This window comes from Rhincodon typus, chromosome 30, assembly GCF_021869965.1.
Source record: "Rhincodon typus isolate 14 chromosome 30, sRhiTyp1.1, whole genome shotgun sequence".
Classification (NCBI taxonomy): domain Eukaryota; kingdom Metazoa; phylum Chordata; class Chondrichthyes; order Orectolobiformes; family Rhincodontidae; genus Rhincodon; species Rhincodon typus.
Window position 1 is genome coordinate 10,664,688 of NC_063361.1, and position 26,847 is coordinate 10,691,534.

At 41.1% G+C, this 26,847-nt stretch overlaps 1 protein-coding gene across 1 annotated transcript in view; it reads right to left on the reverse strand.

The window, feature by feature from the left end:
- Window positions 1-26,847, reverse strand: part of LOC109921648 (integrin alpha-8-like) — a 121,655-nt gene that overhangs the window by 22,969 nt on the left and 71,839 nt on the right. Inside the window, exons 14-24 of the mRNA XM_048614461.1 lie at window positions 26,567-26,612; window positions 24,688-24,795; window positions 23,090-23,145; window positions 21,957-22,108; window positions 18,341-18,478; window positions 16,647-16,714; window positions 14,795-14,942; window positions 10,750-10,842; window positions 9,678-9,754; window positions 5,624-5,704; window positions 3,941-4,046 (exon numbers count right to left, since the gene is read on the reverse strand). Of these exons, the coding sequence (XP_048470418.1) occupies window positions 3,941-4,046; window positions 5,624-5,704; window positions 9,678-9,754; window positions 10,750-10,842; window positions 14,795-14,942; window positions 16,647-16,714; window positions 18,341-18,478; window positions 21,957-22,108; window positions 23,090-23,145; window positions 24,688-24,795; window positions 26,567-26,612 (1,073 nt within the window). The remainder of the gene's footprint in view (window positions 1-3,940; window positions 4,047-5,623; window positions 5,705-9,677; window positions 9,755-10,749; window positions 10,843-14,794; window positions 14,943-16,646; window positions 16,715-18,340; window positions 18,479-21,956; window positions 22,109-23,089; window positions 23,146-24,687; window positions 24,796-26,566; window positions 26,613-26,847) is intronic.

Consider the following 26,847-nt stretch of genomic DNA (forward strand, 5'->3'; position numbering starts at 1 on the left):
AGTTTGCTTGTCAAAACAGATTCCCCACTGAGTTATTGCTTTGATAGGTCTGAGCTCTCAACCCAGCTTGCATAGTGAGGACAACCTAGCTGAAAGTGCACAAAAAGGAGCACGAGTTGGAAACAGGTTAGAATAGAAGGTATTGAGGGGCCATGAAGAGTGGATAGGGGTTAGAGATATAACCTTTTCAATGCACCTTTCAAATGGTTCCCAGAATCAGACCATGTTTCACAATTCCTCTGAGGGGCTATGAGCCATGGAGGAGCTGACCTCCACAAGAATTGGGGCCTAGGAGATGCCCATCTTTGTGGTGGAGCTGAACAGGTCAAGAATGCAGAGCGTGGATTTGCTTATCTCACGTCGACAAAAGATTGTTGCTGTCAGGAATGTGATTGAAGCCCTGAATCTGATCACACACACCATTTTTAAATGGTTCCAGTTACCCTGACTCCCACGAAAGTCCAGCGTTTAGGGTCAATGAGATTTGTTCCCCTCACATGTTGCTCATGTCACCAATCAGGGATACTATTTTATATCAGCTTCAGCAAATTAGTATTCATGATTCAACTTAAATGCATTTCTCATGTGGTTTTCACATTGACAAACATCTCGTGTCTCACTGAAAGTTAATACAGCAAGCTTGCATGCCAGTCTACATCATAAGGCTTAAACAACTAGCATGGCAAAAATGCATGTCCACTTTAAAAAGTGCATTTGCTGAAAAATATTTTTTCAACAATGACTCCACTGACATTTCTCAGCAAATTGCGATCACATTTCTTCTATTAAACAACTGACCCACTTTGGTAGGGACATAAGTTATGTAAATTTAGTGCCTCACTGGAAACTATGCATAATATCGTTGCTATCATGCTGTTCACTGGAAAAAATGTACTCACAAAGTGGTACCTGATGTCCATTGGTTTACACTGAAGATACAACACAGAAACAGGCCATTTAACCCAAGTAGCTACTCCAACTCACATTAGTTTCATCCTAGTCCATCAACTCAGTTCAGCCTCACAGAATTTTGTTTTCACCTTGTTTTCTTTTGGAAGTATTCTATACACCTCAACAAGTTCTTGTGGTACTGTGTTCTACATTTTAACCACACTCTAAGTGAATCATGACTCTGTAGAGTAGTAAGCAGAATTCATTAGGGCTCGATTCCCATCCTGCACTCAGTGACCTCAGTCCAATCAATAGTTTGACAATAATGGGCCTCGGGTTAGATGGGGAAATGTGGTCAAGGGGTCAATATGACAAATGTTCAGTTGCCATGGGGAGACATTTATAGATGAAAGGTTGGCTTGAAACTGACACAGTCCTGAGCCCTCCCCACTGGGCATGGGCTAAATTCATCTGTCGCTCAGGGGCAAGGCCCACCCTCAAGAGGAGCTAGTCAATCTGAGTGTCCAGCAGCTCCCTTACTCCTGGTAGTGCCAAAGCTCAGTTGTGGGTACTGGGGACCTGCAGAAAGGTGTTTAAAAAGAATCATGGCTCTGGACTTTGGACTCATGGCGAGGATTCACTGAGATAACTACATAGCGATATCAACAAATTTCATCCCAAAATCAGACTACTCTTTAGAATCAGTCTCATTCTTGGACACACGCATCTCCATCAAGGACGCACACCTCAGTACATCGCTTATTGCAAGCCTACCGGTAACCTCATGATGCTGCACTTCTCTAGCTTCCACCCGAAACATATTAAAACAGCCATTTCCTATAGACAAGCCCTAAACACACACACACACACACACACACACACAGAATTTGTATTTGCAGATACATTCTATTTTGTTCAAAAAGCACACAATTTATAGACAGTCAATGTGACGTTTTATGAATTCCTACTTTAGAAAGAAAACCAGTCTGACTTCAAACCAAAACACAAACTGATCCTAATCAAGGTCTCACACCTAACATGCATTGTCTAACCTAAAATGTCACCTTTTCTTTACACTGATAGAACCTTTAGTTCTCTCAAGATCATAACTTGAAAGGAATTTGGGGATTTACATACACGTATTAATCAATTAAAACCTTCTAACTGATTAAAGATTTAACAGTATCTTACATTTGTTCAGTACATCCTCATCAATGATGTGATCCTTTGATCTTTTACTCATAAATTCTGTGCCTGATACTACCTCTCTCACTAACACCTGAAGAAGGACTGAGGCTCTAAAAGCTTGTGTTTTCAAATAAACCTGTTGGACTATAACCTGGTGTCGTGCGATTTCTGACTCTGTTCACCCCAGTCCAACAGCGGCACCTCCATATCTGGGGTTTCATGGTGGTGAAGACTCCTGGGGTGGGAGGTATGTGGGCCTGGATATCATATGCACCCACCATGTGCTTTCAGTGGGAGTGTGCATAATGTGTAACAGGCTCACCCTACTACTAGGGTGGAGGCAAATTCTACTGGGCAGGTGCTGCTCAAGTATATGTGGGTGGTGTCTGGTTCCCCTGATGGGCTTAGGGCATCCCCAAATAAACTTCCCCCCATTATTCTTCCCATACTGATTCATGAAGGCATTTAAAATCAGCCTGCCCATTCCTCTCTACCTGTCCACACCTGCCATATTTTGGCACAGGCAGAATATTAAAAGGGAAAGGAGGAAGAGATAAGGAGAAATTTCTACAACTAGAGAGTTGTGAGCCTGTGGAATTCTCTGCCATAGAAAGTGGCTGAAGCTATAACATTGAATGTTTTCAAAAAGGAGTTAGGCATGGTTCTTCAGGTTAAAGTGATCAGAAGGTAAGGGGAGAAAATGGGAACAGGTCACTGAGCTGGATGATCAGCCGTGATCACATTGAATCATATTGAATGGCGGAGCAGGCTGAAAGGGATGAATGGCTTGCTCCTGCTCCTATTTGCTTTGTATCAATGTTTCTGCGTCAATTGAGCCTTTAATAAGCTGAGGCCAACAACAAGCTCAATTAACCCTTAATTATTTATTTTCACAGGTGGGCCAGTCTGTCTACCCTCTGTATTGTGGGCTGAGTTTGAGGGTGGGTGGGAAGGTAGTGGAGTGGCAGATGCATGTAATATCCAGGCCTACATCTCTCTCAGTGTTGATGTTAAGTGGGGACAGTGCTGATCTCAACTCTGGTGCCCATTGTGTTCAAAGAGTCTGGTAATGCTAACATGTAAAGAAGGATTAGTTAGGTGAGAGATTTGAAACAGGGCAGGAATCAAGAGATAGTTGGAATACAACAAGATTACCGTGGATTAGAGTCACCATTACAGACTAACCTGTCAATAATCTAATTCTCTGCTTTTATTCCATAGAAACCTAATTATATAGGTAGTCGTCACTTTAAAAGGTGGATTTATCCATGAAGCATCATTGTAGCCAAAATCTCACAACTGGGTGAGATGGTGACAGATTGGTAAATGTCTGTGACAAAGGTTCAAATCTCACATTGAAGCTGGTGGAAGTTAAGTTCATATATTTGGAATTGAAAGTTAACCTAATTAATATTGAACATGAAACTATCACTGATTTTGATAAAAACCCACCTGGTTTGCTAGTATCCTTTAAAGAAGCTAATCTGTTAGCATTACCTGCTCTGTAGACTATGTGACTCCAGACCCACAGCAATGTGACTGACTCTTAAAGGCCCTCTGTAATGGCCCAGCGAACCACTGAGAATGAAGGCAATTAAGGATGGACAATAAATGTTAACCTAGCCAATGAGACCCACATCTCATGGAAGAATCAAAAACTAAAAAAACTCCCAATGCGAGATCAAATTGATACAGTTAATGCCCCCCCTCTGTCCCAAGATGTGGACGCTGCTCAAGATCTGAAATTATCTACTTAACCAGTGGACATGCATACAAAAATGGCAACACCAACATCAAAAGATAACATAGCTGGTAGCCGCCAAAATGCTGCACCTCGAAATCCGACAGGTGCTGTACCTACCTCATAGGTGTGCTGTATTATTGGCAGAGACTCATTCTTCACTTCTACAGTTGCAGATGACTGTAGATCAACATAGGGGAGGACAATTTTCTCAGGTAGTGAAGTCCTGATATTAAAAGACAACAAATCATGAAGAAACTCCAAAATCTCTGATTTTAAATAATTCCCCTCCTTTGATCAGCTTTCCCACAACACACAGCATTCCCTGGACCTGGGCTGGCTCAGATTCATTGCTTAATTTCTATGATTTAAAAGAGGTTGCCTAATGTGAAGGCAATCAGGTTGATGTGTCTCTGTTTGTAATTGATAGAAATGATAGCTCACGTTGATAGATTGATATGTTGGGAGCTGAGTATTGCATTGCATGTTAATAACAGAGACAGCCTTTACATGAATAAAAAGCAACTCAGGCTCTGTAAGGCAACACCATCTGCTTGATTTTTCCTTCTATGCTCCATTTAGGTGATACTCGGTGTTCAGTGAAATAAGATGTTATACATGTTGACTTGCGATCGGATTGCCTGGAGACGCCATTCTTCAATTATGTAGCCTGGTATGGCAGTTGCTGTAGCTCTAGACTGAGTGAAATTTGATTCTTAAAGGTTTTTTGATAGTGTTTGAAATCAATGAAGAGCACCAAAGAATCAAGTCAAGGGTCTTTTCCCTAGGGGTGGGGGAGTTCAAGACTAGGAGGAATATTTTTCGGGTGAGAGGAGAAAGATTTTAAAAGTATGTGAAGGGCAACCTTTTTATGCAGAGCGTTGTTTGTGTGCGGAATGAACTGCCAGAGAAGTGGCGGATGCAGGTACAGTTACAACGTTTAAAAGATATTTGGATAGGTTCATGAATAGGAAAGCTTTGGAGGAGTATGGGCTAAACACAGGCAGGTGGAACTAGTTTAGTTTGGGAGCATGGTCAACGTGGACTGTTTGGACCAAAGGTTCTGTTTCCTTTGTATGACTCTATGACTCTAAATTGAGCTTCTGGTCACATCAGTGACGTTAGATGGTGAAGGCTGATGAGAAAGCCTTATGGCTTAGATTACCTTCCTGCTTTCCCCCAAGTCGCACATTATCCTGACTTGGTGGTTCATTGTTGCTGGATTAAAATCCTGGAACTCATATCTAACTGTGCAATAGGAACACTTTCACCACATGAACTGAAACACTTTAGGAAAAAGGATCATGTCAACTTCCTTTCAGGAAAATTAGAGATAGGTAATAAATACCAGCCTTGCCAGCAAATTGCCACATTATGGAAATTAATCTAAAATTATGATCACTATTCCTTCCTTTCCTGAAAAAGCAAATCTCATGCTTCCCTACATAGATACAGCCAGTTTTCTTCATGTGGGAAGGTGAAGGTTATTTGTTTGATGCTGACTCCATGTCATCGGCTGTCAAGCAACACATTCCCAACAAGCTGTGCAGATAATTATTTCCCTTAATTCCACAGTCTGAGAAAGAGTCAGTGGGTAATTATATACAAGGCGGTTCAATGTCTGCATCTTGTACTGTAGAGAAGCCACATTTACATGGAGTACAAGTTAGAAGTAGAACTATATCAGAGATGGGTTCATCCTGCCAGGAACATGGGAAGGCAGGATTACCCCTACAGTTCACAATGTCCCACATTAAAGACAATAAAAATAATTTTGAAAAGATTAACAAGACTGATTCTTACCCTGTTAGAACAATCTGTGCAATAACTTGAACAGGAAATGTCAAATAGACCACCTCACTGTTGGAGTTTCGTAAGTTTTTACTGGAAAATCAAATTGATGTCACGTTATTGAAGATAGGAGTAAGGAGCCAACGTTCCATTGAAATAATTTCTTCCCATTATCTGAACCTTGACAATAAATCACAATCATTCTCTCATGACTAAGTGAATTAGAATCAATGCAGATAAAGCTGAAGGTGAAATGGTACTGATAACATTATGAAATGGTCATTGAAGAACTATTTCAGTACATCACTCAGGCAGTGATATACGGAAGAGAGCTGTTGATGCTGATAAGGCAGTGTTCTCAGTAAGAGTGAAGCCAGAATCTTTAATATAACTGGAGGTCCTCCCCCACGGGATTAATCAAGGTATCCTTCATTTTTAATACATGATACATAGTGGACTGCAGTACACAGGAACAATTTGGTTGTACTTTGGGTCCCAAATGTTTTTGTGTCAGATGTCAGGAACATCAATGAGAAGCATATTTTGCATCTTAATTCTCCTATTTTTAGCTCATATATGATTATACTTGTAATTGTTCTTTTAATTGGGTGTGCATATTGTGCAATTAATTAATTTTTCTTTTCATTCACTATTAAAATTATGAACCGTACCCTTCTCTCTGAACCAGGTTAATCCCTTAAAAGATGAGTCTACTCTGCTCAGATTTCTTAAGCAACTGGTAACGAAAGATAAGTGTTTCCCACTGAAACTAAGGAAAATATTTTCTCATAGAGGGAGCAGCGTAAGGATTGTCTCTCTGACTCTATCATATTTGTGTTCTCTCTACCTCCACTGTCTTCCTCGCCACTTATGTGTGCTCAAACTCCTGTTCCTGAGATTTATCTTCAGGTCACTGTGGTTGAGGTAAGAGACATGATATTCATCTGACGCAGTGCACAAGCTGCCTGTGGAACACTGACAGATTAAAGGAGCTCATGTAATAGATGTCAATGAGGCCTTAGGTCCAATTTCCACCTCAGTAATTTAAACATGACCTGAACAAAACCAATCACAAAGAAAGGATAAAATTTCTGCTTTCATATTTAATTATCTTAGAGATAGATCCAAACACCCTTTTTTAGTTTTATGGGAACCTGGTAGCATTAGTCTTAGACCTTCAAAGACCCATGCATTACAACATCCAGATCTTCCTCCTTTTAGCAATTTTGAGCACCAAACCTTGCTTGGTACTCTTTGTAACTTGTTTATTTAACCCACAGTGCCTTATCACTACACATTACTTGGCAGGAATTGTGGACAAATTGAGGGTGGTATGGTGACTCAGTGGTTAGCTTTGCTGCCTCACAGCGCTAGGGTCCCGGGCTCGATTCCAGCCTCAGACATTGTCTGTGTGGAGTTTGCACATTCTCCCTGTATTTGCGTGAGTTTCCTCCTGGTGTTGCAGTTTCCTCCTACAGTCCACAGTGCAGGTTAGGTGGATTAGCCAGGGGATGAACAGGTTTACAGGGAGAGGGAGATGCTGTTTGGAGGGTCACTGTGGACTGAATGGCCTGCGATGGCACTGTAGGAATCCTATGATACATTTCTTTGGAACTGTCTCCTATCTGAGCTCATTACGCTATGTACATCATTTCAAAAATGATGTCAGATTAGGATTCATTCTCCAATTGCATCTGCATCAATCTGCAACCTGTTTTTCTCCTCCAAGTCATTGATGAAGGTGATAAGGTTCAACAGGCCCAGTTTGATCTTGTGTTACTCTTCCAGTGTTCAGGCCTTAAGGCAAACTCATTTCCAAAACTATTAATGACAACTGCTGTCTATCAGAATACAATTTCTTATCTATCTTCAAATCTGCCCAACAGTCCCACAGGAGACACCTGTTTGAAAAACCTGGCCAACAAAGTTTTCAAAATGAGGATATTGAAATAACTGCACTGAGGCCGGTATCCTGTCACCAAGTCACCCTTTATTTACATGTGCATTGTACATGGGCTGTGACCAGCAGGCTCAAAGCCAGTCCCTAGACTGAGGAGACCTTGTGAATCTGCAGTTTGTATCTGTCAGCCAGGTCTCCCTGATTAGCCCAGGTTAACAGCCCCAATCAAGGATCTCACAGTCAATGAGAACCATCTAGCCTTGGTTCTAATCACTGCAGATATGCAATGGCAACCAGCCTTCTGATGTTCTCATCTCACCCAATTCCTCATCTCAGGAATTAACCCTTATATTTCAAACTTGTAACCAATCCACAATTAAAGACTCTCAGTACTTTTGACCTCTGACAGATAAGTCTCATTTCTAAGCTCTCGGACTGCTCGAAGATCTTAGATGTACTTTCACCTCCCAAGTTAGTGGCAATCTTTTCCCAGATTGAGTCTCTCCAATGGTGGAGCATTATTCCATTTTGTCCTCTTCTATGCTTCAACATAATAAGAGACAACATCATCATCATTTAATGTTTCATCTCCGTTCTCTATTCTGTACTAACTGGGTCTGGCTTTTCTTCATTTCACATTTACCCAACCAAGTATTATCAGTTCTTCTTCACCCTCATTCTCGTCTACATGCTTCAGCTCTCTGGTATCACCTCAAGTTATGGAGTCAGCTTGCTCTCGATATGTACACACTCAGATTTTCTGGTAGTGAGCAGAGTGAAAGCATTAGTACTCACGATCATTCTTTCACTGAAATGGAGGGCAACTTCTGTAATTCACACATTCAGAGTTAAAAGAAGAAATTCAGAAGTTGCAGTCAGCAATTCCATGCTTCCCAACATTGAGACTCATCCACTTTTCAATCAATTAGAAATCACTGAACTAATGAAATCTTTACATTCTTTGTTACTCAGCAGGAAGATTGAAATACTAACATCTTATTGAATATTTTGTTTTATGGTTTCATAACTAGCACTTAACAGCATTACTGGTCCTGCAATGTAATGTCATATTTGTGAAATATCAATTTTTTCCATTAAGAATAAATAGACATTTAAGGTTTCTTTTATATATTTAAAGAGTTTGTTTGTGATATTTCAGCCTCTATTTTGATTGTGTGTGCACCCAATTATTTATTTCACTCACTGTAAATTGTTATATTAAAATAAAAGTGTTTTCTTTTCTGGTTTGCTGTCTGTGAGGATCCTGCTGACATTGTTGCTTCGGGACATCAGCAGATCCCCTAGACTTGGTCCCAAGTTCAAACATCAGGACAGAGGAAACAAATGCTGCAGAAACTGCTAGATATTTAAGGTCAGAGGTGTGCATCATCAATTCATTTACCACAAACTCCAAGCCATTACATGTTGATGTACTCAATGAGGTGACTTTGCTAAAGCTGAAGTTTCCCACCAATCCTCTCAAGAGATTGTATGGATATACTGTCAATCGGAGAAGACGTTACCTCATCAAATATTGTTCAACTTCTCCCATACAGGACACCCTGGGTATACTTGCAGGACCAGTACTATCTATGCAACCACCTACTCTTCTACGACAAGACAACAGAAGGCATGACAAATCTTTTCCTACCTGTTAAGAGTTACAGAGAATCCCTACTGTGTGGAAGCAGGCCATTTAGCCTATCATGTCCACACTGTCCTTCTGAAGAGCATCCCACCAGACCCACACCCCCATTCTATCCCTGCAACCCTCTATTTCACATGGCTAATCTACTTAGCCTGCACATCTTTGGACTGTGGGAGGAAACTGGAGCACCCGGAGGAAACCCACACAGACACACAGAATGTGCAAACTCCACACAGACAGCCGTTTGAGGCTGCAATCGAACCTGAGTCCCTGGTGTTGTGAGGCAGCAGTGCTGACCACTGAGCCACCATGACATCCCAATTCCTGCATGGCTGGATGCACTGCCCTCTTACCACTGGCCAAGCTATCCTGACACGCCTTTTTCTCACCTGGAGAACACTTTTATAAAGATTGGTCAGCACAGGGCCAGCTTTGCTGCCTTCACAGATAAATGTCATAAGACATTGATCGGATCTGCATGTTTTAGCCCATTCACTGTGAGGGTCTGTATTGTTTACCTTTTAATCTGCATGCTGAACGTGACATTCTCCACCTGCTCCAAGCTATGCACCATGAAATGGAACCCTGCCGATAACTAAAGAGAAGAAAATTAAACAAAGCCTTTTTATTGTCTACATCACTGGTCCAGTAAAGAGGCTAGCTGTCTACTTATCAATAAAATCAAGCAGCAGTTAGTAATCAACTCACAGCAAAGCAAATAATCCAGGTCTTGATTAACATTTTTAAGTAACAAGAATGTTTTTTTCTACAGTCAGCTTTCTGGCCTTTTTATCAGTTTGACTTATCATAACAACATGAAGCATGAGGTGAGCTGGTTAACTAGGAGGTCATGTGGACGTATGGGGTTAATGTCTAAACTGTGCCTGATGAGCATAATGCGAAACATTCTCACACAAGAATAAACTGATCTTCAGAGGTCGTACTGAAAGGATTGATGAAAATGTATATTTCCTGTCGAACCTCAGTAATGATTCAGCGTCAAACACAGTGCCTCATTAGCAACACAGTTAAGCTAGGTTTGGGTTCAGACCCCAATGTTCACTGAGAGAGTGCTTGGCAGGTTGGTTGGAAGTGTCCCTGTTCCAATCAGGAGAAGCAAGTGGCAAGAATCAACCTCCAGGGTCTTATTTAGTTTATTCTTGAGGTGTGGATGGCATTGGCACTTATTGCTTCTCCATAGTTGGCCTTGAGAAGATGGCAGCGGGCTGCTTCATTCAAGAGCTACAGTCCGATTGGTATCTAGCAAATCGTCTTAGAAACAACATGTGTGAGCATCAGTCATCAACTGTGATGCACATCACTTTCCCCTCACCTCTTGTGATTTATAAACCCCACAGTCAGTCTCTTAGCTGTCATGCCAGAAATGGGGGGAGGAAGGACTATGGAGCCCAAACCCAGCGAAAGCAGGAGAAAAACAATTAGGGTAAATATTGTGGTAAATTATACATCCAAATATTGTGATATCGCTAAGATCATATGTCCCCTCTTCAATTCACCCTTCAGTTTTAGCAGTGCTCTATTACACTGTGACCTGTAAATACAGTCATTTTGATATTCTCTGGATCTCACCTGCACACCACTTTTCATAGGGTTACCGAGGTCACAGGTCAAAATTTGAGTGTCATTCTCCACCCGTGGGTTGCAGCTCAGCTTTGTGAGGCCCTTAAAGAAAGACATGTATTATGAAAACAGCGAAGAAAAATAACCCGTCACTATCAAATCAAAGAAAAAATGTCCAGAAATTGTTTCGTACAGGAATTGTACAGTCGTAAATGTCAAAATCGTAGAGGGTGAGACCAAGAATAGCACCATGCCTCAGCTGAGATCAGCAAAAAGGTGGATCAAACTTGGAACATTGTATGGTTATGTCCCACAGAGAGGGTGCCCTGAACTGATTTTCAAGTTGTCATGAATGATGTCACATGTGCAAAAGAGGTCACTGTAACATTGTCCACATCAGCTGGTGTTTTGTATAGATCAAAGTTTCTGGCCCCTTTCCCAGCTGGATTCAAACTAACTCAATGGTAGAAGCCTTTCAAATTGTAGAATCCCTACAGTGTGGAAACAGGCCATTTGGCCAATCAAGTCCACACCACCCCTCAGAAGAGCGTCCCACCCAGACCCACCCTATCCCTGTAACCCCTGCATTTCCCATGGCTAATCCACCCAGCCTGCACATCTTTGGACTGTGAGAGGGAACCCACACAGACAGTCACCCAAGAGTAGAATCGAACCCAGGTCCCTGGCATTGTGAGGCAGCAGTGCTGACCAGTGAGCCACCCTCAATTTGTCTGCAATTACTGGCAAGTAATGCGTAGCGATAAGGAACTGTGCATTACATAAACAAGTTGCACATTAATAGAGGATTAGTAGAGGACCCTGAGGTCAGCACAATCAAGGCCAGGCCATTGGAGGGTTTAACTTCTACTTAACTTGAAAACAAATCTCTCTTCCACATTGACTCCAAAGCAGCAGTTACTAATCAACACACAGCAAAGCAAATAATCCAGGTCTTGGTTAATATTTTTAAGCAACAAGAGTTTTGTTCTACAGCCAGCTTTCTGGCCTTTTTTTCAGTTTGACTTATCATAACAACATGAAGCATGAGGTGAGTTGGTTAACTAGGAGGTCATGTGGACATGCAGGGTTAATGTCTAATGCAGTTTGTGAGCTGGAGGCGCTCTCAGGACATATTTCACATGATAAGATCTTTTGAGCAGAGTGGCTTCCCTCTGCGAGCAGGAAGATGATCTCACCAAAGGCACAGCTAGCTCCCAAGGACTCCATATTTCGAAAACTGCTGGCAGAAAATCCAGGTGAAACCAGATCAGACCAGCCAGAGTGTGGTTCTTGCATTTGTTCTCTGCTACTTTTGCTTCAGTTTGAACAGGAATGGTTCAACAGCAGATGTAGTCTATTGAAAGATTGTGTCATCTTGCGTTCCCAAATGGCAAGATGTCAAGAAATTTAGTGCAGGGAGGGTTGTTTGGTGTTGACCATGTGTTAGTTGTACTAAGTGGAATACACATTGGAAAGATGGTGACAAGGCTGCTGTAGAATTCTACTTTAGGTTTCATTTAAGAAATTGTGACATGTTTTTGAAATTCCTAAAGTTGGATTTGTGGAAATTTGAGCAACTTGAAAGTTTGTTGTCCATACATTGTATTCAGGTACACAGTGAGTCAGCATGGCAAGTATTTAAAAAAAAAGACTATATGTGGGCACAATGGAGGAATTCAAAACTAACAAATTAAGCTGGTGTAGTTAGACGGAAAGTTATACCTTTGGCTGAAAGTGTGTAAAATTGGAAATGAGGATAAAGCAACTAGTTTCTGTAAAATGATGGGGCCAAATGTCATAGAGGTGTTGTCTAACCTATGTTGCCTGCAGACCCCAGTACTCTGGAATATACTTTTCTGTACCCTTTCGAATGTGTTCATTCTTCCTTGTATTTATTTGTTTATTTTCTTTCTTTACTCATTTTCAGGATGTGAGTGTCACTGCCTGGGTCAGAATTTATTGTCCGTTTCTAGTCACCATTAAGAAGATGGTGCTGAGCTGCCTAATAGTGCCTATATTTCATTTTTGCAGTTATTCCTACGGTTTTTTGTTCAGAACTGTACACAAAACTCCAGTTGAGGTCTAACAGGTGCCTTATACAAATTCAGCATCATCTCCTTGGTCTTGTATGTATTTTTTGCCCCTATTAACAAAACCTAGGATACCATGTGCTTTACTTACTGGTCTCTCCACCTGTACTGCCATCTTTCATGACCTACGCACATTTGTGCGCAGGTCTCTCTGCTCCTGTGTCCTCTTTAGAATTATATTCCTTTTTTTATATTGTTTTTCAATGTTTTTCCTATCACCTCACACTTCTCTGCACTTATCCATCTACTCCACCAACTTGCCTATATCCTTTTGAAGTTCTGCACTGTTAGAATAATTGGAAATATGCTGGATGAAAAAAAGAAATAAGTTGGTCCTTCCATTATTCCTGGTCAAATTATGATATTCCATTCAATACATACTATTGTTAAGGAACAACACTTGGTTTTACATGTAACTTTGACTGGTTTGGTTGTGACACATGTTATATTCTAGGAACTTACATACATGAAACCTGTCGCATTACAATATACAAGTTATTTTGTTTTAAATGGAGAGATATTGCAAGATCTGAACATTTTGTTACATTGGCCTTTCTGTCATGGTGGGGTATAAATAAAGTTAGTTCAACAATGGTGTCTGCAACTAAGAATATATTGGAAGGCAATATGCAACAGAATGTGGTTGGGACTTGTAGCTTTCTACGTAAAGAATGGTGTATGGGACCTACAGAAAGTTCATCTGTTCATTTTCAGAATGTTCAACAGCTTTTCTATCGACAAGTTATATACTTTGTTTCTCCATCTCACATGAAAATGGATGTCCCACTTTGCAACAGGTTGCAGTAAATACCAAAGCAGCAATAGCTGCTTGCATTTACAAAGCACCTTTAACATAATAAAGTGACTTATAGTACTTCATAGGGGCCTAAGCAGATAACAAAAATTGACGCTGAGCCACAGAAACGATATCAGGACAAAAAGCTTGGAAAGAGATCCTTTAGTCCAACTCTTCCATGCCGACCAGATATCCTAAATTAATCTAATCCCATTTGCCAGCATTTGACCCATAATCCTCTAAACCCTTCCTATTCATATATCCATCCAGATGCCTTTTAAATGTTGTAATTGTACCAGCCTTCACCACTTCCTCTGGCAGCACATTCCTTACATGCACCACCCTCTCACCTTATGTCCTCTAGTTCTGGGCTCCCCTACCGTGGGGAAAAGACCTTTTATTTTTCCCCCAGATTTTATAAACACATATAAGGTCACCCCTCAGCCTCCAATGCTCCAGGGAAAACAACCCTAGCCTATTCAACCTCTCCCTCAAACCCTCCAACCCCAGCAACATCCTTGTAAATCTTTTCTGAACCCTTTCAAGTTTAACAACATCTTTCCTATAGCAGGGAGACCAGAACTGAACGCAGTATTCCACAATGGCTTAAACAATGTCTTGTACAGCCACAACATGGCCTCCCAACTCCTATACTCAATGCACTGACCAATAAAGGCAAGTGTCCCAAATGCTGTCTTCACTACCTGTCTACTAAGGTACAACTTGATGGAGGAGAGAGAGGTAGAGAGAGATAATGAGGTTTAGAGATAGAATTTCAGGCCCCAGGGAAGATCACAATCTAACAAACTGGGGACTCCTGATGAGTAAAGCATCTTGAAATATATTTTGAAAAGCGAGAAGACTGTGATTAATCCCTAATTTGCTCAGGAGATGTTTATTAATAGCAATTGGATTGTGTGACCTTAAAGGAACAGATCAAATGAATACAAATCAGCCTTAATTGTTGAAGAATATGTTCTGGATTTGGTCCTCTTGCTTTAAATGCATGCAATCTTTAATGTACCTCCGTTAATGTCAATTAACAGAGAAAAATAATATTTGACAACCATTTCACAAAATTGACCCTGCAAGGGTTTCATGTGGTTAAACTCAAAAAAAGGTTAGTGAATTGCACAATATAGATATCAAACAATAAAACTAGTCATACCTTACTGTCCCGCACAATGTTGATGAAGTCTACTTGTGGAGGGATGGGGATGTGAAGTTCTGTTTCATAGGCTCCTTCCCCTTTATTGACTGCAGTGATAATAACGGTGAGTGGATTTGAATCTCCAACAATCAAGTGGGTCTTATCTCTGTAAAATCATTGGGAAGAGAAATTGGGTTATGGGCGACTCTGGTTCCCTCATTCGTGAAGAACATGGAAACCTTGAGCTCAATCCCGTTCACTCATGCATCCTTCTTAACAGGAGGCAACGGATAGCAGATCAGAAACAAAGATGTCTATTTGGCTTTACAGCTCCTGAAACCAGGTGTTGCTATGACCAATGGGAGTGCCACCAGTGCCACCCTGGCTGAGATCAAGTAACATGGCGCACAGCAGAATGATGTCAGCTGGAATTACCTTTCTGTGTGTAATGCAGTACCACACCACATAGTGCATACAGTAACTAGACCATCTGTGCCATCTCTAGCTGTGGGCACTGGAATGGACCATTTCCGACAGGCAGAAAGGGCAAGATAGATCAAGTCATTCAGGCTCATCTGAGTGTCTTAATCCAGGGCACTGGTAAATGCTAACGACCAGGCTGTTTAACTCTATACCCACTGCAGGATGTTACATGATTCTGGGATGCACACGAAATGAAAATGAAAGGGATATTCATAGAATCCCTACAGTGCAGGGAGGGCATTCAGCCCATCAAGTCTGCATCGACCCTCCAAAGAGCACCATACCCAGACCCACCCCCACCCTATCCCTATTACCCTGCATTAACGATAGTTAACCCACTTAGCCTGCATATCCCTGGATGATATGGACAATTTATCATGGCTAATCCACCTAACCTGCACATCTTTGGGCTGTGGAAGGAAACTGGAGTGCCCGGAGGAAACCCACGCAGACACGGGGAGAATGTGCAAACTCCACACAGACAGTCGCCCGAGGGTGGAATCAAACCCGGGTCCCTGGCAGTGAGGCAGCAGCGCTAACTACTGTCCACCCTAAGATAACCATAGTCTTACCAGACCATAGGGCTTATCTCTCATTACAGAGAGATAGAATCATTGAAGAATCATAGAATTCCTACAGTGTAGAAACAGGCCATTTGGCCCATCAAATCCACATAGACTTTCCAACGGGCTGCAACAAGGTCAGCAAGGTGGAGCTCATAGAATATAAGTTCCCTAATTAGGGCTGTCAATCTGGTCCAATCAGGGAGCCCTGGCTGACAGATAAGAACAGCAGGGTCAGACATCCTGTTCACTCTGAGAGCTGGCTCTGAGGGAACTAGATCAGTGTTAAGCTCTCTCTACCTGTAAATAAAGGGTGACTTGGTGATGGGATACTGGCCTCTGTGGAGTTATTTCAGGTTCAGCACTGTCATAAAGGAGTAAGGAGAGGTAGGGAAGCAGAAAGAGTGTTAGGGAGGAATTTGCAGAGCATAGGAACTACACAACTGAAGGGACACTCGCTAAAGGTAGCACAAAGAAAACACTCACAAAATGTTTCACATTGTTTACTTTAAAAGCACAGCTTGTTTATAAATAAGCAGGTTACATTTCTTCAGAAACCACTTCATGCCCCTTTGAAAACAGCGATTATAGAAAACCACAAAGAAATTTTGCTTATTCTATAATTAAAACCTTCCCACATGATCCTTATTCTACACTGCAAGTCTCAACCCCATTCATAAAAGTTTGATCAAAGGTTCCTTGACAAGGCACACATTTCTTGGTCAGTAATTATTTATTCCTTTAGGGAAGGAGATTATTTATGAATATTCTCAGTAAGGATGAGTACAGCATAGAATTCCAACCAAAACAAGAAACAGGCTTACACTATTGCATTTAGTTTGAGATCTGGGATGCATATTCCATCATTTCCACAGTCCAGAAGAATACGAGTCTACAATAGAGAGATAAAGATATTACAGTCATATTTAATTTCTTTTCCTGATTTTCAATCTTTATGGTTAGAATTGTGGAGCAATTTGGGCAAAAAAGAAGTGCAATAGAAAGAGACAGGATTTTATAGTGAACAAGATCCATGCGAAGAACAATAAACATAAAAAATGGTAGGCTCATTATCAGGCTGACTGAGGCATTTGTAACAAGGCACACTTAGCCAGTGGCATAATTGGAGAAAACTAAATTAGATATGTTAACTGCTACAAAGATACAGTTACAAGTTAATCAAGACTGGGAAACAGATATTTCACAGTATACAACATTTCCAAAAGACAACCAGAATAGCAAAAGAGAAGCAGTAAAATGATTACAAATGGACAGTCATAAGAAATGACAATGCAACAGAAGTTCAGGAAGTAGATTTACTGAAGGTGAATGTCAGTGAAAACAACGATCAGAAAATGTTGGTGACAGGCATTTAAAGTGCCCCTTAACAGTAGCTTTACAATTAAACAAAGCATGAAGTGAGAAAGCATGAAAGTGAAGATTAGAATAAAGGAGTCATGATACTCATGGGGGAGCTTTATCTACATTTAGACTGGACAATCTAAATGGACAAAAGAAGCCCAGAAGATTAATTTGTTGAATGCTGTGATAGCTGGATTTTTGACCTAACAGGCAATGAAGGGATCGAGAAAGAGGGAAGTTAAATAAAACTGCACAAGACAACCAGCAAATATTATACTGAATGATGGAGCAGGTGACCTGATCCCCAAACTTACATTTTCCTAAAAGGGTCCTCTAAGGAGCAATGAGATTGCAGTATTAGCTTTCTCACCTCCAACCAGCAACCAGCCCTCAGGTCATCAGCTGACTTGAATGTGGTGGTGGGGTCGAAACTTGGATATTCTTGGGCATGGTTTCTTAGCGACCAAAGTATTTACGCACTGAGTCACAAGATTCATTTTTGTGGGCTTCTGGTAAGAGACCAAATGTATTCCTTCGCTAGAATGACCAGGTTTTCAAAAAGTCAAAACTGGGACACATTGAAAAGCCTTGGTAAGGCAAGATATTCTGTTATAATTGAGGCATTGGGTAATGGCAGGCATCTGTGGGAGGGGCTGTTGATAGGGGGAGATCATGCGATAAGATCTCCTGGAATAGGTCCAGCCAGAGTTGGCAATGCCATTCCTTGGATCATGTTCAAAGGTGTCATCAGGAATGGAGCCATTGCTGCCAAAAAAGTAGTGACAACTCCCTGGGAGATGTCAAGAGGCCGGGATAGAAATCAGCAACAAGTGGCTGTTGTGGTGCAGTGGTAACATCCCTACCTTTGAGTCAGGAGGCCTGAGTTCAAATCGCACCTGCTCCTGAGGTGCGCAGTAACATTTCTGAACAAGTTGATTAGAAAATATCTGCTGCATGCAGCCCATTGGGATGAGGAAGAAGGAAAATTTCACAGATTCCTCAAGCTCAGTTCATATTCAATGAAAGGGGAAATTGTGAAATGTGAGATTTTTGAACAAGTACTTAGGAGATTGTTCTGACATTTACTGAAAAATCAGGATTGCTGGTCACTGTATCCTTCGGTGAATTCTATAACAATCACATTCTGTCACTTTACCTTTTTAGTTACCCAGGTTTCACTGCGCGGACTCAGCACTGGTGTCAAGCTACCAGAACCCAACAGCTGCTCCTCAGATAGACTGCAGTTCAGAGTAACAACAATCGGACTTAGCTTGTCTTTAAACTCCGATTCTTGCTGTGAAGGACAATGATGGGAAGATCACTTATCTGGCCCAGGAATTCATGGTGTTATATCAGTACAGACCCTTCGCGGTCCCAATCTACAGCAGATAACAAAATTACTGGTGCCTCAGAGCTTCGAGGGGGAAAAATAATGATCATTCTTGAACTGATGGATTTCCACTAACATCTTGAGTGGCAGTTCAGCAAGTTTTAGCATTGTAAACATTCAGCAACGTTTACATTTCATCACATGAACTCTAACTTCCTCTCCCAGTGAAAGTACCTTCTACCGCCTCCAACAATATGTCTCAGCACTAATAAGCAGAAGAATTCAGAGATGGTCAGCATGGATAAGCTGGGCCGAATGGCGTCCTTTTGTGTTGTATTAGTTGTATGGTTCCATGTCTTTGGCAGCATCCAGGAAACTGATTTCTATTTCCTACAGGTTTGTGGACAAAGCAACCCTACAATCTACAGCACCATGCTATTTGTGACACAGGATGGTTTCTTTGATCTGCAAGGGTCCTGAGTCTTTGCATGGTGGAGGCAAGGAGATGAATCTAGTGGCCGAGATAGTTTGAAGAATGGCAGTTATTGTTGGATTGCCACTCTGCACCTAGCTTTGATGTTGGTACTCAGTTCTACATTTTCAGCTGGGGATTCTGATCCTGACTCCTTCACAAATGTGAAATTAACATTGCTCCTCTATAGTGTAGGACAGTCGGGCCAAGTCAAACCACATTTAGAGAGGCAAACATTGATTAGGGATTAGCAGCATGGTTTTGTGCAAGGAAAATCATGTCTCACAAACTTGATTGAGCTTTTTGGAGGAAGTTACCAAAATGGTTGATGATGGCACAGCAGTAGACATTGTTTATTTGGATTTTAGCCAGGCCTTTGACAAGGTTCCACATGGTAGACTAATTAGTAGAGTTTGGTCACATGGGATTCAAGGTGAGCTTGCCTGAGCATTGACTGCTCCTTTCCTCCAGATGTTTCCTGGCCTACTGTGTTCTTCCAGTCTCCTGTTAGGGTACCAGGTAACTCAAATGCCAGGTAGGCAGGGTGCCATGTAACTGGGATGCCAGCTGGGTCTCACTCTTACAGAATACTGAGAGGCCTGGTTAGATTGGACATGGAGAAGATGTTTCCACCAGTAGGAGTGACTAGGATCCGAGGGCACAGGCTCAGAGTGAAGGGCTGATCTTTTAGAACTGCGATGAGGAGAATGGTGAATCTATGAACTCATTACCACAGAGGGCTGTGGATGCCAATTCATTGAGTGTATTTAAGACAGAGTTAGATAGGTTCTTCATTGGTAAGTGGTCAAGGGTTACAGGGAGAAGGCAGAAGAATAGAGTCAAGAAGCATATCAGCCATGACCAAATAGTAGAGCAGACCCAATTGGTTGAATGACCTAATTCTGCTCCTATATCTTGATATCTTATGGTCTAAGGGTCGGATGCTTGGAAAGTAAGATACCAGGTAAATGATGGAGCACTTGAGGTGAGGGGGGGTGCGAGTGTGTCAGGCTTGGTGTGTTGTTGGGGTTGGCGGGAGTGTTGGGGTGAGTGGAGGATGATGGTGTGGCCCATGGTGGTGGGAGGGAGGGGTTTGTTGGGGCTGGTGGGCAGTGGAGGGGTTTGGGGCCAATGGGAAGATTGTCAGAACCAGTAGGTTATGGATGTCAGGACTGGTGAAGGAGAGGGGGGAGACTGAATCGAGTTGAGTTCAGGGGGTCCTGGTTGGGGGTCAGAATTGTCGTGGTTACTGAGTGTGCAAGGGTTTGAGGGAGATAATGTTGGGGGCTGGGTGTAGTGAACGGAACCAGGTCGATACTGTTGACTACGAAGTCCTTGATTGTGGTCATTGACCTGGACCAATCAGGAAAGCCCTGGCTGACCAATATAATCAGGAGATTAGAATCTCTTCAGATCAGGGATGGACTCTGAGCTGCTTGGCCACAGCCTGTGTATTGTGCACAAGTAAATAAAGGATGACTTGGTTATGGGATACCGTCCTCTGTGCTGTTATTTCTTGGTGGGGGGGAGGTGTGTGTGCTAAATTGTTGGGACACGCTAACCTTTATCTAACTGTTAGACTCGGTTTTTAATTGTTTAACTTTCCCTGGGTAACAACTCGACAGAAGTGCAACACTTTGAATTCTCTGACATGAAGTGCTTTTCTTCAGAGGGTTCCACACAGAGGAAATTGCCAATTCAGTGTGCGCTATTGAAACGACTATCTGGCCATCAGAATTTCTAGCCCAATACATTATATCATCTCATGATGTGTTTATGTGGAAGGGAGTGAGAGAGACAAGTTAATTTCATTCTGTAGTTTCACTACGATGCTGTGCAAGTTACACCCTCTGGTCTCAGCAGCCCCACCTACAGCCACTTCATGGTTCTGCAACTCTAACATAAAAGCTGTGTTCATCCAGCTCTGCACCTTGTTATCTCAGATTCTCCAGCATCTGCAGTTCCTACTATCTCTGAAACAACTACATTTTGATCTATTTAATTTTGAAACTTACTCCCTTAAAATAATTTTTTGAAAAGTGAACATTGGACAAATTTGGAACTTTGACATGAAGTGGCAAACTGACTGATTCCTGCATATTTCTGGTACGTATAAAAATCAAACAACTGCATATAGAAGATTGGCTATTTGTTACATGGTACCTCTGCCGGCTGCTTGAAATTAGTTGCATTAGCCTGTTTTTCTCCCAATGTCCTGCAAATTTCTCCTTTTCAAGTATTCATCCCATTCACTTTTGAAAATTACTGTTCAATTAATATCCTTTTGAGGTGAACTGTTACAGACCATAAATACTCATTGCTGGATACACAGGCCTCATGGGGTTAGGGATGTTGTGGTTCTAAATTAGGATCAGAGGCTTTGGGAGAAAGGTTGTGTGCACTGAGAGGAGCAATTATATCCAGGGGATAGCGGTGAAGGCACCTGTACCCCCAAACCACTTAACTCCTCATTCCAGTTAAACTTCCAGGTTACCTGGTGCCTGGAAAATCCAGGTGACTAGGGCCAATATTTGAAACATATCCTGGAAATGATACTCACCTCACTGCCACAATAGCTTCCTCAAACAGTCATTTTGGAGGAGTTGGCTGTCTGAATAACATTTTGGAGGCGGGTATATGTTGAACAGCTAATACTTGACTCTTTAATAACACCCCACAACTCAACCCAAAACCCATCCATATTTTTAAGCTAAAACTCAACTCAGGAGGTAGAAATCGCTCCACTTTTCCAGTTGAGGGTGCTCTGCAATGGTTGGGAGTTAATGAATGTTGTTGTGGAAGGAGTGAGGATCATTCTATGTCTGCATTTGCTACTCTTGGTCCAATGTGGCTTTCAGCTGAGACTGGGGTCAATATTGGACATAATTCTATTCCCTAGCACTGACTTTTATTACAGTTGTGTGTTCAGAACAATTGGCTGAAGTATTTATTAGTATAAGAGGCAGATACCCTGAGATAGGCAGTGAAATTAAGGCAAGCTGCTTGTTCATTTCTCATCGGAGGAAACTGGAAATTTTTCTGTGCTTGGTGTGAATGCAGGAAAAGGATTCGTCGCTGGGAATGCTGCTTATTTTTGTCCAACTCGACTTGACCATTCAGAGCTTGAAACACAGAAAATTACAAAGAATTAATGGCCAAATACTTATAGAATTAAGTTATTATATAGAGTATCCTGACAGTGTACACTGAAGCAAATTCTTGTACATCAACAGACAGATGGATACTCTGGAGCTAATTATGGTTCGCTAAGAGATTGTTAACATGCGCTATGGTTAATGCTTGTACACGAACAGACTGACAGTGTACACTGTAGCTGATGACTGTCCACAAGACTAACAGTATACTATAGAGATAATAATTGTACACTAACAGACTAACAATGTACTTCAGAGCTAATGACTGTACATTAACAGACAGCCAGTGTACTTTGGAGCCAATGACTGCACACTTATAGACTGTCAATATAAACTAAAGCTAATGACTGTACAATAACAGATTCACAGTATAAACAGGAGCCAATTGTTATACATCATGATGGAAGCATACACTGAAATTAATTGATGGCCATACATAAACAAAATTATAATGTACCATGGATTTCATTGCTGTAGGATTTCTAATTACAATTGTCATGCCACTAAGTATCAAACTCAATTCAATTCCTCCTTCCTACTTTCAGTGAGAGAGTCAAGAGTTCCATTATATCCATAGATCCACAACTAGCACTAACTAATTCATCAGACAGGTCTGGTCCTAGGTAATGATAAGTGGATCGCAAAGAAGGTTAAAGTGGTTGGTAGAGGCAGCTTTGTTGTACTTAATGTTGAATGTTCACGCACAGGGAAGACAGGATGATTTCTTTTGTTCAAACTTGGTGTACAGTCCCCATCATTTTAACAGGAATCAGCAGCTGGAGTCACTTGAACTGCCCTCATTCTAGCCCAGGGCACACCAGCAAATAAAAGAAATCAAAGTAGAGAGAGCTGAAGGAAACTGACGAGAAGAAAAAAATGGGCAATAAATGTAGGAAGATAAATATTGCGTGGGAAGTGTGGAATCCAACTCCTTCCTAATTTGCTTACCAAATTGCTGGCCAATGCTATGTCCTTTTACCTTTACACAGACCCGAACTTCAAAACTGTAAAACAATGCAAAGTATGTTAAAAACCATAGTCACATTAATCATATGAACCGGAGAAGTTACAGATATATTAGGCGTTGTTTCCTAACTTTAAATCACAAAACATTATAGTACAGAGTTGTACATCTATTCAATTCTCCATGAGCTACCAATGTAGCATCATCGACTTAGAGTTTTTACAGCATGGAAAGAGATCCTTTGGCGCATCATGTCTGCACTGGTCATGAAGTATCCATCTATTCCAATTCCACTTTACAGCACTGGGCCCATGGCCTTGTATGATATGGCATTTCAAGTGTTCATCTAGACAGCTCTTAGAAAATGTCTTGAGGGTTCCTCACTCTACCAGCTATTTTGGCAGTGAGTTCCAGATACCCACCCAACTTGGGCGTAAACAGTTTTAGTCAAATCTCCTTTAAAGCTCTTTCTCCTTACCTTAAAACCATGCCTCTGGTTATTAACTCCTCTACTAAGGGGAAATGTTTCTCCCTATATATGTCGTACATAAGTCTTTATACCTCCTTCAGGTGCCCCCTTAGACCTCTCTGCTGTAAGGAAATCAACAAACCAGCCTATCTTGTGAAAGCAAATGCTGCAAATCTGAAATAAAAGCAGAACGTGCTGGAGAGACTCAGCATGTCTTGTAGCATCTGTAGAGAGGAAACAAAATTAACTGTTTGAGTCAGTTGGTTACAAAAATCATACAGAAATCAATGGCTTTTTTTGTCAATATTCCAAAAGTGTGGTATCCCACAACTTTCACTTTATAGAAAATTATTTTAAGGGATCAGGTCTCAAAATTAAAGAAGTTGAAATATGCCATCTTCAGACCAAGAAAGAGTCATACTAGATCCAAAACATTAACTTTGTTTCTCAGATCACAGAAGCTCCCAGCCTGTCGAGTCTTTCTTCATAGCTGAGCTACTCAGTATCCTGGTGAACTTCCTCTGCAGCCTCTCCAGGGCAATCACATTTTTCCCATACAGTGGTGACCAGAACTGTACCTAGAAATGCGGTCTAACTGTTGTTATATATACAGCTCAAACAAAAACCTCCTTGCTCTTGTGTTCAATGCATTGACTAACAACAGCAAGTCTCCTGCCATGGACAGAATTTACGCATTTTATTATTGTCTGCGATCAAAGTATGGGAGGTGTTTTTATTTTCTGACCCTCAAAATGATTAATTCCAATTAAATAATTTCATTTGCAAGTTTGTATGAAGTTAAAAGTGAAGCAGTCGTTTATTACCCCATACTTAGACTGAAGATTTTTTTTTAAAAAGTAGAACGTTTCATTCATTAGACTTACACTACCACTCACACAAAGTTAAAGATAAGATGTAAAAAATAATAATTGGGGCTTTCCTTTAATTGTAGCTGGTCTCTAAGTTTCTCTGTACCTAATAGATGCCCAAAGAGCAATATGTGTCTTACTGTATTACCTAATCTAAGAATAACTGCAGAGCTGTTTATAGGTATCACATGGAAGGCCACAGTCTTCACAGTATTGACACACAAATTCACTGAAAATTTCTTACCATGTCACTAGTATAGAATTCTGAGGTAATCTGCACTTCTTTAGTTCTGGATTTAGAATGTCAGGCACAAGTGTGATTTGAGCTTCTGCTGTTATCACAGGTCTTGCTCTGTTTAGCAAAAAAAAGGAGAAAACTCATTGGCATCTTGTCTGCTCGGTACTATATCAATGTCCCACCACACCAGGTCTGTACCTAGGTACCTTGTACCTAAGATGGCACCGTTAAGTGGCAACTTGTAAACTTTTCACTGCAGTCATTCGAGTACATTTGACAATAAAGCTAATTCAATACTTCAAGTGAATTCACACCAGGGAATGTGAGTCCCAAGCAATAGGGACATGTCAGTTTCTCACATTCGTGTGTAGAAACGTCAGACATTGCTGCACTACATAAAGTCTTCCATAGGGAGAAGCGCTCTGTAATTTTTCCTCATTATTTCTCTGTAAATGTGAGGTATTGACCTTCATGCTCTTCTGTTTGAGTTACTTGTTGACACACGCTGCCTGAACATAAACATCAACCATTATCAAAGTGGCAGGTATACAAGAGGAAAGATGTCAATCATCGACCAGTTACCAGCAAAAGATGGAAAATAAGATGGAAAATGTGAATAAACTATAATGACATGTTCAATAGAAACATTGCATTAACCAGCCCATAGCTATAGAAACTTTAGTTCCGCAAAATTGACATAGGCTGAGAAAATATTAGCATCTTCACAACAGAGGGTACAGGAAGGACATATTTTTATAAACCTTTAGCTCCCACTGACTCACTTAAACCAATTTTGCAAGAACTGTAATTTTTTTTCATGTGAAGAACCAATACTTGTACAGATTTACATTCAATTGCTTGGCCTGAAATTCGTACCTGAGCAATGTCATTGCAATTACAGGCAAATGACCAAGTCCTGGCACACTGCCATCATTCTGCATCCATATGCCAGAATATTGCTGGTAATCTGAATCATATGCAAGAATACCATTCTTCTACTGTAACAGAATCCCTTTATGGGTCTGATCTCTGATGAGAATCATAAATTTGCAATAATTTACAGGAGACAAGGACTCCGCTAGGCCAATGTATCCCCTGATAGCCCTCTGCCAGTAAACCAACAAAAATAATCCATTGTCCTGCTCAATTCCCATGGTCCAATATCTTTTTCTGCATCAACTAGGTTTTCAATATCCCCCTATTTACTGCACTGGTCTCTGCCACGACCACTCCCTTTGACAAAGTGTTCCATTCTCCAACAGTCATCAATTTGAAGACATTTCTCCTAATTTCTCTCCCCACTCATTTATAAACAATTTTAAATTGCTGACCTTTGTCACTGAGGAATAGACCTTTCATATTTGCTACATCAGACCATTTCATAATTTTGAAAGCAAAACTTAAATTTCACCCTCTCTTATCTCTGTTTTAGTGCGAATAGTCCACGTCTTTCAAGGCTCTCACAATCAGAGAGAGAAGTTGTGGCAGAGAGGTGAAAATGGTTTGTCAGTCTGTGATTCTCCACTCCCCTTTAAATATGGTTTGCTAAACCTCTCATTCATGAACACAGTGGCCCTTTAACATACTGCGTCTTCTGGTCTACTATCTGTTTTAAAATGGGTTTGTAACATGGTACACCTCCCCTGCTTCCATCCACAGCAAAGGGGATTTGCTCCTATGAAGGGGCATTAAGAAAGTAAAAGGTGCTACATAAATATTAGTTGTTATTGGGAAGAAAGTTCTCTTTAGGCACCATTTGATGAACGGGGTGAGACAGGGTCATGTAAATTTATAACAGTACAAACAATGAGAGGCACTGATGATGTAGGAAGGTAGAAGATGATCAGGCCAAAAGGAAGTGTTGTTGCTGTGTGGAAGTCCTCACCTGTATAATAGAACTTTATCAACATCATGGGCACCAACAATCAAATCTGTCAACAGAAGAAGAGCTTGTGTTACAAAACAGGAAGAAAACTGTTTCACACTCACATGGAGCGATGCTGTTTTCAAGAATTGACCTTACAACATCTTGCAGTAAATGTGCTGGAATAAATCCTTTGATACCGCGGTAACATCTTTACAGCACTGCACAGTTACGTGAATGTTTCGCAGTCTCAACCAAATATATCAGCTAAATAAAAACCAAAAGAACTGCGGATGCTGTAA